Raw genomic sequence first — 15,471 nt, 5'->3', positions numbered from 1 at the left:
TAAAATAAATAAGTAAATTTTTAAAAAAGAACATTTTGTTGTTGAGATTTATTTCAAGAACTCCACCTGGTAATTTTTTTTTAATGTTTTATTTATTTATTTATTTATTTATTAACATATAATGTATTATCAGCCCCAGGGGTACAGGTCTGTGAATCACCAGGTTTACACACTTCACAGCACTCACCATAGCACACACCCACCACCTGGTAATTGTTGAGCTGGAGGGGGGCACATTTTATTTTAGAAGTAGTCTTCTAACTGGGGGAGGGGGTATTCGGATTCATCACCTGTGTAAAGTAAAAAAACAAAAAACAAACAAACAAATAAAACAAAAAACAATGCCAGAAAGATATCTCTGCCATAATTTCTCTGAAGAGCTTTTCAAAGAAGCGAAACATCAGTGGTTTATCCAGTAGACATCAAGAGTGAAGCAGCAGGCGTACCAGTGCGGGAAATCCTATGGTGATTCAAGACCTGTATGAATTCCTGTGGTTCCCAGTAAGTCCCCACGCATATTGCTAACTGCAAACGATTCCATATTTGGTGCAGAATGAGAGTCTAATGGTGAGCCATGAACTTTGAGGCAGAGAAAAGTCCTGATCTGAGTCACAAGACCTGGGATGGAATCCAGCTCTGCGTTCTGACGCTGACCAAGATAATCCTGAGCCTTAGTTAATCATCAGAAAATTACGGTTTTAAGATTTCACCTCCTTCATACTAGAAAATGGTGAGAGAAGCCTCCCTACCCTGGAAACCACTGTACAAATGGAGCTCTGGTTCTAACAGGTAGCAGAAGCCCCTTGGGGCTATTTACTCAGCAACTCCTTCTGAGAGCCTTTGAGCACATGCTCTATGCCAGGGCAAGGAGAATGGCAGTCCCAACAGGATCCCTGCCCTTAGCAAGCCCACAGTCCGCTTCCAGGATTGGATCCCTAGGACATAATGTAGCAGATGCAAAAATACACTTGCAGGAAGATGATCATTATAGGGATCTCTATAACAACGACAAAACTGGAAGCAACCCAGATATTTACAAAAGCAGATGGTTTCATACATTATGCATCCTAACATCTTGATTGAAAGAATATGCAGCCTCCCTACACCTCCACCCCATGGGAGTCCGCTTTTCCCCCGGGGGGGAGGTGGCGGTTAGCTTGGGGAGAGACTGGTGACCCTGCCCCCAGGGGGTGGCTGCTTGGAGGCTGGGACAAAGGGGTGTGTGATGGGGACAGGTCACAAAGGACTGTGGAGGATAAATGAGGTGGTGAGAGGAGATTTAGGCAGAGCCCTGCAGGGAGATGGGCAGTTGCCTTCACTCCCTCTCTCTCTCAAGGACTCGACTTGTGGCTGGTGGAGCTGTCTCAAATGAAGAGAACAATGAGCAGTGAATGTTTACCTTACTACACGGCCCACAGCTACCGTTCAATGGGCGTGTTCAATACCTCCATGGGGGACCTGCAACGACAGCTGTATAAGGGAGGAGAGTATGACATTTTTAAATACTCTCCTATGTTTGAAAGTGATTTTATCCAAATTAGTAAAAAAGGAGAGGTGATCGACGTGCACAACCGTGTCCGCATGGTGACCGTGGGAATCGCGTCCACCAGCCCCATCCTCCCGCTACCTGATGTCATGCTGCTGGCTCGACCAACAAAAATCTGTGAAGAGCATGTCAGACACGCCCAGACCACCAAGGGGAGAGGTCGCAAGCCCACGAAGACCCTAGAGCTCACCAGGCTGCTGCCCCTCAAGTTTGTCAAGATCTCCATTCACGATCGGGAGAAACAGCAGCTGCGCCTGAAGCTTGCCACTGGCCGCACTTTCTACCTGCAGCTGTGTCCCTCTTCAGATGCACGAGAAGACCTCTTTTGCTATTGGGAAAAACTTGTCTATCTCCTGAGACCACCAGTGGATAGCTGCAGCAGTACCCCGACCCTGCACACGGGGGAAGCAGTTCCCCTAGAGGATGACAAGGGCCTAATGGTAAGCATCAACAGAGACTCAAGAGAATGGGGCAGGGTGCTTTGGGAGCACAGCTCAAAGTTGGTCCTACAGAAGCTCAGGTGCTCTCTGAGGCTCACATGGAAAATGCACTCCACTTGAGTAGGCTCAGGGCCAAATGAGCCATCACTAGGGGATTTAACATCCCAGGGAGTTTCCGAGTGCTTCTCCCACTTGTTCCACAAGGCTGAATTTCAGAGAGACGTCACAGACGTCTGGTTCTGGTCTCATACCCAGGGTTGTAACCCCTTCCCTCCAAATGGGCATCCTGCTGGCCCAGTCTCTTCTCCAACGCTTACCCCAACCCAGTTAGTCTCAGCAGCTGTGGAACATTGTTAGCAATTAGGAAGCCTTTCCTTCACTCTGTATCCCTGTGACTACCCTGTGCTGATTAAAATCAGGACCACCCACGTGTGTGTGCACACACATGATTTTTGCAGCCACCCAAATGCAAATTGTGTGGATCCCTTGGCCCAGCATTCCTACTTCTAGGAATCTGTTCTGCAGAGATGCAAACATGTGTATAAAAGACAAGTATATGAGGATGGGGAGTTGTATCAGTGCTTCCCCCGGTGCTGGGATTGTTAAGGAAAAAGCAAGTGACCATTTGACAGCGGTGCTGTAGATGGGATCTTGCCTCAAGTGGAAGCATAGATTCAATCATTTGGAAGGTCCTGCCCCTTAGAAGCCCTTGGTAGCCCAGCTCCAGCTCCACGCTGAGAAAGGAGCAGACAGTTCTAGGCTCAGTTTATCATCTCTCTCTTACCTGTTTCTTCTCCCTTGGCACAGACCGCAGAGCTCCATAGAGAAGGGGATCGAGATGAGTTCAGGCTTCACAAGCCTCCTCGCGAGGTGTCCAGAGCCACCTCCTCGGGGTACGCTGGGGGAGAAGGAATCCATCACGCGCACAGCCGAACGCCGGGCTCCCCTGCAGTGGCGAGGGCTGCCGGGAGAGCCGAAGGGGCAGCCGCCAGGGCAGCCGGGAGCATGGCGGGGGCGGCCACGAGCGCTACCTTGGGCTTGGCCATGGCTGGGGCAAAAACGAGCTCTTCGTCAGGTGCGCTGAGCTTAGCGGCCACCAAGACTTCGAGCACAGGCCAGGTAAGCACGGCCCTGTCTGGAGCTACCAGCAGAGGTCTGGAAGAAAGTGGATCCAACAAGGCCATTGCAGGGGCTCTCAGTATATCCTCAGAGAGTACGAACGTGGCGTTGGGGGCTGCAAGCACGTCCTCGGTAGGTGCCTCGGCCCCAACGACGGGACCTGACAGCCTCTCCCCAGGGAGCAGCCTGAACGTGGTGTTCGCAGGCGCATTGACGACGGGCGCACCTGCTGCAGAGAAAGCCGCCGCCTGCTCAGCGGTAGGACCCCTCGTCTCCACCTTGCAGAGTGAAGGCTACATGAGTGAGAGGGATGGAAGCCAGAAGGTCTCCCTACCCCGTGCTGAAACCCGGAAGGGAAAAAAAGAAAGAAGAGAAAAGAAGGACAGGACTTCCGGGAGGAAAAGTTCCCGTCACCACAGGACCAGGGAAAGTCACCACAGGACAGGAGGGGACAAGTCCACCCGGAGATCGTCCTCCCACCGGTCCTTATCCGGCGACGACAAAAGAGAGGACAAAAAGGAAAAAGGGAAGAGCCACGGAAGAAGCAGAGGACACAGCTCTCACAAGGGTGGTGGCCACAGCGTGGGGGCAAAGGAGTCAAGGACAGCTCACAAATTGGGGAAGATCAAATCCATAACCAGTTCAGGCACGGTGAGTAAGAAATCCAGTAAAATCGGCTCTTTCTTCAAGAACTTGAAAGTCATTCCTGGCTCAAAAACAGTGGTCAGGTCACACGATAGAGGGCTAGACTTCGTGGCTAAGACAGTAGAGAAGCGCAACATAGAGGCCAAGTTAGAGAAGGCCCCGGGCAGCAAAGATCTGGAGATCTCTGGTACCATGACATCTGAGACAATGGAGACCATAGTCATTGAAGCTAAATCCGTTTAAATAGGAGCCGGGGCAGGAAGCTCACAGTGGAGATCCAGCCTCAGGGAAGTATCCCTAGAGAGCCCATTTTCGCTTTCTCTAATAAAGGAAATCATGCAACTCCAAAAGAAATGCTGTCTCGTTTGAATGTCTATATCCCCTAGCCTGGTAGTGACCTCACAGTGGCTCCTGTGATGTGACCCAGGCTGCAGCCTGAGACCCCAGCCTCCAGTCAAACAGAACCTCTCCTTCCACCCATGACTGGCAGATCCAGTATGAGTACCATGCTGTGCGTCCACTCCTCTCTGCCTTTGTTTTCCCCAAGACCATGTCTACAAGTCGCAGACTATAGCCTGGAAAGCACCACCAGTGGCATGTTCCCATGTTCTTCTTTTTCTTCCCCAAAGGTCCCTGAAACATGGACTTTCAGTCCAGTCCACAGACTAAAGACAGGACTCATGTCTCCTTGGAATAATCAGGAGGTAAAGGAGATATAGCCACATTTGCAGATGATCAGAATGAGCAGTTTATCATCTAGATCAGGAATTGGCAGCCGGAGAGCCAAATCTTGCCAATTGCGTGGTTTTGTAAACAGTCTTATGGCAACATAGCCACAGGCATTCATCTATATATTGTCTATGGCTACTCTCTCATTAAAGTGGCAGATTTGAATAGTTACAATAGAGACCTTTAGACCTACAAAGTCTAGAGTATTTACTATCCGGCACTTTACAGAAAAGGTTTGCCTACTCCGGATCCAATATTAACGGCTCTTCCTCCCAGCTATATACTTTAGAGAAACTCTCAAATGTGCTTACCAGGAGACAACTAGGAGAATGCTTACAGTAAAACAATTTGTAATAGCAAAGCTCTGGAAACAGCACAAATGTTTATCAAACAGGAGGACTGATAAATTGTGGTATATGACTACAGTGCATATTAGATAACAGTGAAAAGGAATAGTAGCTCTTCATGTTAGCTTGGATGAATCTCACATAATATTGAATAATAGAAGGAATAGAAAAATACATAGAATATATTCCACTTACGGAACACTTCAAAAACAAGGTCAAACAACATGTTTGGGGGTACATACTAAAAGTGTAGAGAAAAACGAGAAAACAGTAACACAACATTCAGTATAGTGGATATCTATAGTGTGGAAAGCCAAGAGGGATGATCTGGAAGGTACAAAGAAATTCAACAAAGTGGGGATTGTTCCATGAAGGAAAGGACTGTATCCATGCTAATTTATTAAGGAATCTTTGTTTTAAATTTTAACATCCCTGAAATGAGGATGGTTTTTAAATTGTTGTCAGTCTGGTGGCAGTCACCACTTAGAAATACCTTGACAAATTTCACTTACATTTTCCTATTAATATATGCACAAGAGAGGTAGATGTTAAAAGATCTATGTTTGAAAGATATCTTCCAGTCAGTATAAAATAAAATCTAAGTGATAGGAACACCTGGGTGGCTCAGTCATTCAGTGTCTGCCTTTGGTTCAGGTCATGATCCCAGGGTCCTGGGATCAAGTCCCGAGTCAGGCTTCCTGCTCAGCAGGAAGCCTGCTTCTCCCTCTGCCTGCTCTGCCTGCTGCTCCCCTGGCTTGTGCTCTATCTCTGACAAATAAATAAATAAAATCTTTTTAAAAAAATCTAAGTGATATAAATACTCAGAAATCAGGAACATAGAAAAGGTATAGCTATATTGTTAAAAAATAATAGAATAATCAAAAGTGCTGTGTACAAACGAACTATTACATATGCATGTGGAAAATAATTCCAAAGATAAAAAGTCATACTACATTCAGAATGAGATGATAAATTTTATAAATTTTAAAAATGCCTATTGTAAAAAAAGAAATAGGGTGCTGTTAAGCATCTCCCTTCAATTCAAGTCATGATCCCAGGGTTCTGAATCCCTTGTCAGGCTCCCTGCTCAGTGGGGAGTCTGCACCTCCCTCTGCCTCCACCTCTGCCTCCCACACCCCCTGCTTGTGCTCTTTCTCTCTCTCTCTATCAAATAAATTAAAAAAAATTTAAAAAAGAAATAATATTGTCTTTTCAATTTAAAAAAAATGTTATAAATAAGTTTTACAAGTCTATGAAAATCATTGAACTGTTAACAGATGATAAAGGTTGGTTTTGAGAGAAATGATTCTGAGAACTGGTGTGTTTGTATGAGCCTGGAGGTCATCCTCCCAGCCTTGCAATTCTTTCCTCATTCTCTCTGACAATAGTGTCTGCTAGGATGGAAGTTGGGTTTCCAGTAAAACCTGGGGACTTCCTCTGTAGAGCACATTTGTGTGGCAGAGGTGGGGGAGGTGAGAAATGAGGTACTCTCTGGAAGAGGTGGTAACTTGGGAGTATCAGGGGGAAGTCCTTCTCAGTTGCTCTGGTGGGTGGCTGGAAAATCCCACCTTGTGATTTCCGATATACAAAGATCGATAGATGCTGGGGATTATAGTGTCCTTGGACAAGTAGGAGGAGATAAAGAGGCATGTCCTCAAAGACCTGACAGGGGCTTTGGAGAAGTCTTCTGGGAATGTGAGGGGTTATGTGGTACAGGGGAGAAAGAAAGGGTACTCATTCCAAAGCCTGTGACTCAGAGTCCCAAATTTATGCTATGCCAGAGATTGAATTATTGAAGATACAGATGCCTTAACTGCATGATTATATAGACCATGGCTTTGTCTTTTGTCCTTCTCTTAGTCTTGTTCTGTGCATTTCTACTTCCATATCTCAAAGGCCTTCTTTAATTCAAATCTTGTTTGTTCACCATGCATGGTGTTACCTAAGCAGACCTATGATTTACACAAATGCCACCAAAGTAAAATGGAGGTGGGAACTCGCACACTACAATGTGCTCTGCCAGGCACTTTCTCTGCATTTCCTTTTCTATCTTGACAGTCATCGAGAGACTCATGCATAAATTCGTAGGTATTTCAAAGCAAGGACCTCTTCCTCCTGAGGGAGATATCAATTGAGGCATCAAGTCAATATACCCTATCAGATAAAGTCAATATTTTTGACAGCAATATTCGTCACCATGGTAGCAATTCTGCTGCTGTAAGTGCAACAAAGCAGTGGTTGGTTGATTACTAACCAGCATCCCAAACATAAAGTCTGGCACACGCACAAAAGATGAAAAAGGGATCTTTGGCCAGCAGCAAAATAAGGTTGCTGAGATCGAATGGAGTCCTTCAGACACAGGATGTGCTCTGGTGAGAAGAAGCAAGGTGCCTCAAAATATTGAGGGAAGTGTCAAGACTGATGTGAAAGTGATGGGAAACAATGCAACAGGGACAGGCCACACAAGGCTTTGAGGTCATCTAAAGGACTTTAACTTCTGAACTTAGAGTAGTGGAAGCCACTGAAATGTTATACTTATTTATCTTTAAAGATTTATTTATTCATTTTTTTATTTGAGAGAGTGTGCACCCCCACCTGTACAAGTCAGGGGAAAGACAAAGGGAAAGAATCTTTGAGCTGATTCTGTGCTGACCATGGAACCCGATTCAGGGCTGGATCCCACGACCCATGAGATCATGACCTGAGCCAAAACCAAGAATCCCAAACACTTCAGCGACTGAGCCACAAGTGCCCCTGAAATGTTTCAAATAAAGGGGTAGCTTGATCAAATTTGCACTTTGTAAAGGGCACTGTGGTTGCTGTGAAGAGAAATATTTGGGGAAGAGTTTGTTGATATGAGACCTTACGTCATTTCCTGTCTTTTGCCATAGGACCCATAAAATGACGAGATTGGAGGGGATGTTTTAAAAGATACATTTCCATTTGAAATAGCCATGTGGGGTAGTCATTCCTTCAAGGAAGGACTTGAAGTCACAGCTGGGAGTGTTGCCCGTGGACAGCCTTAAGCTGGCAGTGAGTCTGGAAATTGCTTCTGCTTCAGAGAACTCCTTCACCCAAGGTAACACTTCCCAGAGCACACAATAAGAATGGATTAATGTGGAGTGTGAAGATACACCACCTTATTCCAACAGACCAACTCTCAAGGGCTGTTCTCGTTCAAGAGCTCCCCCTAGAGCCTGCATCACAGCTTGGCTTTGCCCTGAGGGTACTCCAGCTTGCGTCCTTCTCTTACACAGGTGCTCGTCCTAGGGGCCACTCCTTAACATCCCTCTCACAAACGCCATCTCAAAATCTGCTTCTTGGAGAACACAACTTGTGATGTTGTGTCAGTGTAATGTGCTGTGATCACCTTCCCTGAGTCCACGAACCTTGTGAAAATAGTTGGTGATAGCCAATAAGGGTATGCTACACTCTCTACACAGCTTTGAGTTTAAATCATTTAAAAATGAAATACATTTCTTTATTGCAAAATTGTATCTATTTTATAAATTTTAGAACATGTAGATATGAAAATGAAGGAAATACCCACTGATTGCCTTGATAATTCATTGCTTTCCCCAAAATGGACCAGTTAGACTTAGGCTTCCAAAAAGAAAGATTAGATGTATTTTTCTCCATTTCTCTCATTGTTAATATGACTAAAGATCTATCAGAAGATTCTGAAAGATGGAGAGAAGAAGACAGATCAGCCAGGAATTGTAGGTAATGAGGAACAACATGGTGATGAGTTCCTTGGATTTTCTTTTTGCCTTATACATTCCAGACTTGGAGCTGTAGAAGAAGCTGGCAATCCTGGAAAAAAGAAAAAGTTCCAACAAAAGCTTTATCTCCCTAGCCAAGAGACCAGTAAAGGAGCTGGCAAGAAAGTCATTAAGCTTTCAGAAGAAGAAGGAGAAGAAGAAGAAGAAGAAGGAGGAGGAGGAGGAGGAGGAGGAGGAGGAAGAGGAGAAGAAGAAAGCTTTTAGACAAGAACTAGCCCAGCTAAACACCACAGAAAAAACCATGCTCCCTAACTCCCACAGCACATTACACATTACACTACCCATGCAAGCAAGGGTCAAGTGGGAAGTCTGGGCTAATAAGGCATCCCATACACCCAATTGGGTGGTGTCAGAGAATGGTAAGTAAGGAACTAGGGCTTTTATCCAGCCAGCTGGTAATGAAGCTCCTCCTCATGTATCCCCACGTAACTGGAGACCACGCAGGGAGCTGGATATCTCACCAGGCCAGATATCTCACCTCCAAACTCTGCTATATGAACTGAGGCCAAATGGGATATCTGGACTTCTACACTAGTAACAACATGGTGTCCTTCTCCCACCCCCATTTCCTTGCGGGAGTAGTGTCAGGAGAAGCTTATTAAAAGAAGTTTAAATGAGACATAAAGTCTGCTAACATAACACAAAAATGAGTTTTAAACAGTGCAATAGGCAGAAAATAAAAGGCATATGGATCAGGAAGGAAAAATAAATAAAACTGCCCTCATTTGCAGAATTTATAACTATGTGTGTTGAAAATCCCAAGCAACCTACAAAAAAGTTCTAAAAAGTAGGTGATAAAAAAGAAATAAAAATAATAATAAAAAATAAAAAGTGAGGTCAAGTTTGCAGAATACAAAACCAATCATATTTCTCATCAAAGAAGATTCACACATGGCAAATAAACATAAAAAAAAAGGCTCCACATCATATGTCATTAGCGAAGTGCAGAGTAAAACAATGTGACACCACAATACACCTATTAAAAAGACCCAAATCCAAAACACTGATACTCCTAGTGCTGGTGAGGATGTGGAGAAACAGGAATTTACTCCCTGCTGGTGGGAATGTACAATGGAACAGCCACTTTGGAAGACAGGGGTGGTTATTTTACAAAACTAAACACACTCTTATCATATGATCAAGCAATTGGGCTCCTTGGTACTTACCCAAAGGTGTTGACAACTCCACACAAACCTGCACATGGATAGCAGCTTTATTCATAAGGGTCTAAACTTCGAAGCAACCAAGATATTCTTCAGTAGGTAAGTGTTATGATAAATAAACTGTGGTACATCCAAACAATGGAATGTTATTTGGCAGTAGAAGGAAATGAATTATCAAACTATGAAAAGACATCAAGGAAACTGAAATGCATATTACTAAGTGAAAGAAGCCAATCTAAAAAGTCTACATACTGTATGCACCCTGGAAAGGGCAAAACTATGGAGACAGTAAGAAGATTAGTGGATGTCAGTGTTCAGAGGAAGGGAGAGATAAACAGGTTAAGTCCAGGGAATTTTTAGGGCAGTAGAACTTACATATGATACTCTAATGGTGGATTCATATCATTACATATTTGTCAAGACCCATAGATATTTAGCACCAAGAATGAACCACAATGTAAACTATGGACATTGTGTAATAACGATGTATCAATGTTGGTTCATCAGCTGTAACAGATGCACCAGTCTGGTGGGGAATGTTGATGGTGGGGAAGGCTATGAGTAGTTGGGGGAAGGGGTTGTACAGGAGTTCTACACTTTCCTCTCAATTTTGCTATGAACTCCAAACCATAAAACTTTGAAACTGAAAGCTCTAAAAAATAGAGTCTATATAAAAGTTATGCTTACAGAGCTTTTCTGTTATGGAATTATGGAACTTTCTCCTGAACTCTAGGAGGAAAAGCTTTTTTCCCCCCATTGGATGTGACTCTTCACATGAGCTTTGAAATGTGTGAGAATTCTATCTCTGAGGTGTATATATTCAATGATACATACAAAGAGGGATACCAATAGAAATAATCGATGTCAAATCTTTTTTTTTTAAGATTTTATTTATTTATTAGACAAGCAGAGATCACAAGTAGGCAGAGAGGTAGGCAGAGAGAGAGGGGGAAGCAGGCTCCCTGCTGAGCAGAAAGCCCAATGCGGGGCTCGATCCCAGGACCCCGGGATCACGACCCGAGCCAAAGGCAGAGGCTTTAACCCACTGAGCTACCCAGGTGCCCCTCGATGTCAAATCTTTTAAAAAACTTAGAAACCATGTGATTCAGTGATTTCCAAACTTTTGGTTCAGTTTGACCTTTAAAAATTTTTTTACATGAAATCTTCAATGGAATCTAGTAAACAAAGAGATGAAGGTATAGGTGTTTTGGCTGAAGGTAGGGATAGAGTAATCGGGCTAAAGATCTACCAGTTAGGCTGTCCTTTGCCTCAGTAGATACCTGGAAGGCATTTCCATGACTTAGAGTCTACTGACTCTGACTAAGATTCTCATTCTGCTGAGAAGAGATTATTGGCTTGCCTGAGGTTATCTACCAGACTGGTTGAACTCTGGTCCTTTTGACTCTCAGACCAGAGCTTTCTTCACTCTGCTCAACTCCGATTAAATTGGAGGGTTCCTCAGCCCAGGTTAACATGTGCTGAAGAACAGATTGGGACTCGGGTGTCAGAGCTGGAGAAAAATGATAAAGGGACAAAGGAAAATAGATTCAGAAGGAAGATAGCCAAATCCTGTATAAACCACAACGGCTAGAGTCAGTATATATAGGGTAAAAGAGAAGATGTGAGTCCAAATTCATAAAAGCTCTCTCTCCACCCTTTGGAGGCCCAAAGTTCTAAGAGAAGTCCATTTTGGACCTGAACTAGGTGGAACCAAGTGGACAAAGACCTTCTCAGATAACTGCAGAGAAATATCTTCTGGGCTTGCAGTGGGTTGGGCCACATTATCTGCAGCCCCTAGGATGGTAGCTGGCTTCTGTAGATAAGCAATATATTTTGGTGAAGGAACACATTTTTTAGAACACAAATGCATCATTAAAGTCTAAAAATCTGCCTAAGAGGATGCTTTCAGGAAAATGATTCCAATCTTTGAATGATAGAGTCCCCCGGAAGGATCTCTCCTCTTTAAATGACAGTATGTGAACTACTGATCCTGTCTTTATTTAAAATTATAATATTTTATCCATCATGGATGGATTTTTTCCTCTTAATATTTATCTTTAAAGTATCGCATTTAAATAATATTTATCTTGATTACTGATTTGCTCCCCCTCCTTAATTTTGCATCTGAGGCAAGTGCCTCACACCTGACCCTAGTCCCAGTGTTGATGTGAAGTCATATCAAAGGCAGGCAGCTCACATTGTACACACTTGCCATTCGGAAGACATGGAGTTTTTCTTCTTTTGCTTTTGTTCAATATCCATTTTTCAACAAAAATATATTTAGCCCTGGCTATGTGGGAGGCAATGCTGGGAATGTCAGAGCTGATGCAAGATAAATCAGGAACTGAGCTCTTGCCACATAAATAAAGCAGGTGGATAATTGCAACTTAAGGAAGAGAGGTGCTGTGAGCACAGAAGAGAGGCTATAACAGGGTATAGAGGTCATTTTTATTTGGGTGAACCTGAGAAACCCTTTGGAGAAGGTCACATTTGAGATAGACCTCAAAGAATGACCTTAAATAGGTAGGCTATAGCCCAGATTCTTTGGGGAATTTGTAGGAAATAAATAAAGCAACCAGTGAAATGGGTAGATTTTGTGATGATTCCAAAACAGTTACAATAATGGCAAGGTTACCTTGTCTTTGGTGAAATTCCACATCGTAATGTAAATGTGGACTTTAACCATAGTAACAGCTACAACAAACCATCCAAAAGGGCTTTCCTGCCTTTTTGTAGGATTCTAAACTCTTTTTAATTTCTTTAGCTTGCGAGAGCTAACTGAAATTGTCCTTCAGTGAGACCTCCTACGTGGGACACAGATCTTGCTGTTGTAAAAAAGTATAAATTGGGGATCTTCCCAAATGCTAGGGTTACTGCTGCCCCCTGCTGCCATGGAAAGGTGTAGCAAGAAAAGCAAAACGCAGGCATCCTCCCTATTTGCGGGAGGCAGGTCTGGGTTACTGAGATTGTTGTTAAGGTCTGTAGTACCAATAACATGAAAATGGTAATTACAAATTGAAACTAGGGCACCTGGGTGGCTCAGTGGGTTAAGCCTCTGCCTTCGGCTCAGGTCATGATCTCAGGGTCCTGGGATCCAGCCCCACATTGGGCTCTCTGCTTGGCAAGGAGCCTGCTTCCTCCTCTCTCTCTCTGCCTGCCTCTCTGCCTACTTATGATCTCTCTCTGTCAAATAAATAAATAAAATCTTTAAAAAAAATTGAAACTATACAGCAAACTGTGGGGGAGCAATACATTAGCCATGACTCTCACCTAAAGTGCATTGTTTAAACAATATATGTGAGCTGATAAAAATCAGATGACAGGAAGAAACAGGGACTGGAGATGAAAAATTTAATTTTCCAGCCTCCATTTTTCTGTCTGGGCTTAACAAGCAGAGATACAATGTAATTGACTAATACGACCTCAGAGATTTTTATTTATGAACTCTAACAATGATGGAGGTAGTAAGACCAACAAAATCAAAATCTGCTTGGGTCATATTCCCAGGATCCTGGGATCAGGTCCTGCATTGGGGCCTCAGCAAGGAGCCTGAGTCTCCCTCTGCCTGCCACTCCCCCTGCTTTTGCTCGCCCTCTCTCTCTGACAAATAAATAAATAAAATATTTTTTAAGAAAGAAGAAGGAAAGAAAGAAAACATGGGGAAAATCTTTGTGATTTCAGGTTAGGCAAAGATTTCTTGGATAGCATACCAAAAATATAAACCATAAAAAGAAAAATGATAGACAAATAGGACTTTATCAAAACTAAAAATGTCTGTTCTTTGAAAGATACTGCTAAAGAAATGAAAAGATTAGCTACAGACTGGGAGGAAATATTTACAGAACCCATATCTGGTAAAGGATTTACATCCTGGGTGTGTGAGTGCACCTGCAATCTTACAACGGAATATTGAGAAAACAAAAAAGCCCGTTAAAAAAATGGGCAAAAAATTTGAACAGATAGTTCATCAAAGAAGCTACATATGGCAAATCAGTACACAAAAGATATTCAACAGGGAAATGCAAACGAAAGCACTACATAGCTCTTAAAAAGTAAAAGAAAAATGGCAAGGGCATTTGAAAATGCCAAATAACTGCAAGTCTCATGGTCTGCTAATAGAAATGAAAAATGATACAGCCTCTTTTAGAAAACTGCTTGACACCTACATAGTTAAATATCTAATTATTATAAGACTCAGCAATCCCATTCTTATGTAGTTTTTCCAAAAGAAATGAAAACATACGTGTATATGAATGTTTATAGGAAATAACCCAAATGTCCATCAACTGGTGATCGAAGAAATGAATTTTGGTGCATCCACACAATGGAATTACTCCTTGTCTGTAAAAAGGAATAAACTATTGATACATTCAACAACACTGATGAACCTCAAAGGTTTTTATGCTATGTGAAATGTCCACATATTGTATGATTTCATTTATATGACATTCTGGAAAAGGCAACGCCATACGAACAGAATCAGATTAGTGGTTACTAGGGGCTGGGAGTGTAGGGACGGGGCTTCATACAAAAGGTGCACAAGAAGAATTGCTTGGGGTGATACAAGTATTTTATATCTTAATTCTGGAGGTGGTTGTTCTAGGACAGTATGTATTCATCAAACTGATTGAACTGAAATTAACCTGAAGTTAATTTTATTTTATGTAAATTATTCCTCAATAAACTAATCTTAAAAAATATTTCTGCTACCATTTAGGCTCAAATGATAAATACTGATGTCTTTTATCATGTGCTGAGGTAAGACTCCAGTTACCACAGACCCCGCCTATTTCTGCTCTTCATCTACCACTCTTCTTCGCTCAATTGTTAGAGAGCACGTAGGCCCCCTCCGTCTCTTTAACTTGGGAAGATCATGGCAGTCTTGGGCTCTTTGCACTTGCTGTCTTCCAGGTCTTTGCATGGTTGTCTCCTTGTTCATGTCCTATCTCCAAAGTCACCTGGGGGAGAGGTTTCCCTGATCATCCTCAATAAAGTAGCTACCCCCAAACCACATAATTATCACATTATTTTATGTTATCTTTTCCCTCCATATCCCTATCACTATCTGAAATTCTTACTTGTTTCCATGTTGTTGTCTATGTCTCTCCATTAGAAGGCAAGGCTTTGTCTTTTTTACCTTCTAGAACAGTGCTGGGCACAGTAGACAATTTGTTTCATGGACATATTCCTTTGCAAGCTATAGGAGGCATCTTTAAGGAGTAAACTTTCCACTCATATTCTAAAAATATAGCCACACAAATAAATATTTATTACATGCTATATTTTCACTAGCCTCTTTCACAATATGAATTTCATACCATTATTTATTTGTAGTTTATTGTAAAGAACATGAGACTGAGAGTTAAGAGTTCTAGATTCTAACCTTGATCCTGCTATTACCCAAAAGACACTGAACCTATAGGTCCAGAAACTCACGTTCCAGGATTTTATCTCAAGGAAAAAAAATGGATATTATGTATAAACAGATATGCACCAAGATGTTCATCCAGTATATTCATAATAGCAAAAATTTAGAGGAATATAATTTCACACAATGGGGCTTTGGCTAAATAGACTGATTTATCCTTCAATGTCACATTGCAAATTCATTTGAAAATGTGATTGAATTCATTTTGTTACTTATACAATAAATGTCCATTGAGTACCTGCCAATTTCAGCCCCCAGTTCTAGGTGCTGAG

The 15,471-nt window shown here is 42.6% G+C and overlaps 1 protein-coding gene across 1 annotated transcript; it reads left to right on the top strand.

The window, feature by feature from the left end:
- Positions 1 to 1,302: 1,302 nt before the first annotated feature.
- FAM71B (family with sequence similarity 71 member B) lies at positions 1,303 to 4,048 on the top strand. Its single transcript, XM_032851256.1, has 2 exons — positions 1,303 to 1,986; positions 2,794 to 4,048. Exons 1-2 carry the CDS (start codon positions 1,369 to 1,371, stop codon positions 3,991 to 3,993), a joined length of 1,818 nt encoding a protein of 605 aa, XP_032707147.1. The 5' UTR covers positions 1,303 to 1,368; the 3' UTR covers positions 3,994 to 4,048.
- Positions 4,049 to 15,471: the final 11,423 nt, after the last annotated feature.

The sequence above is a fragment of the Lontra canadensis genome, unplaced genomic scaffold (assembly GCF_010015895.1).
Source record: "Lontra canadensis isolate GAN:19392208 unplaced genomic scaffold, GSC_riverotter_1.0 scaffold5, whole genome shotgun sequence".
Classification (NCBI taxonomy): Eukaryota; Metazoa; Chordata; class Mammalia; order Carnivora; family Mustelidae; genus Lontra; species Lontra canadensis.
Note: the sequence above shows the minus strand (reverse complement) of the source record. Positions and strands in the feature narration are given on the sequence as shown.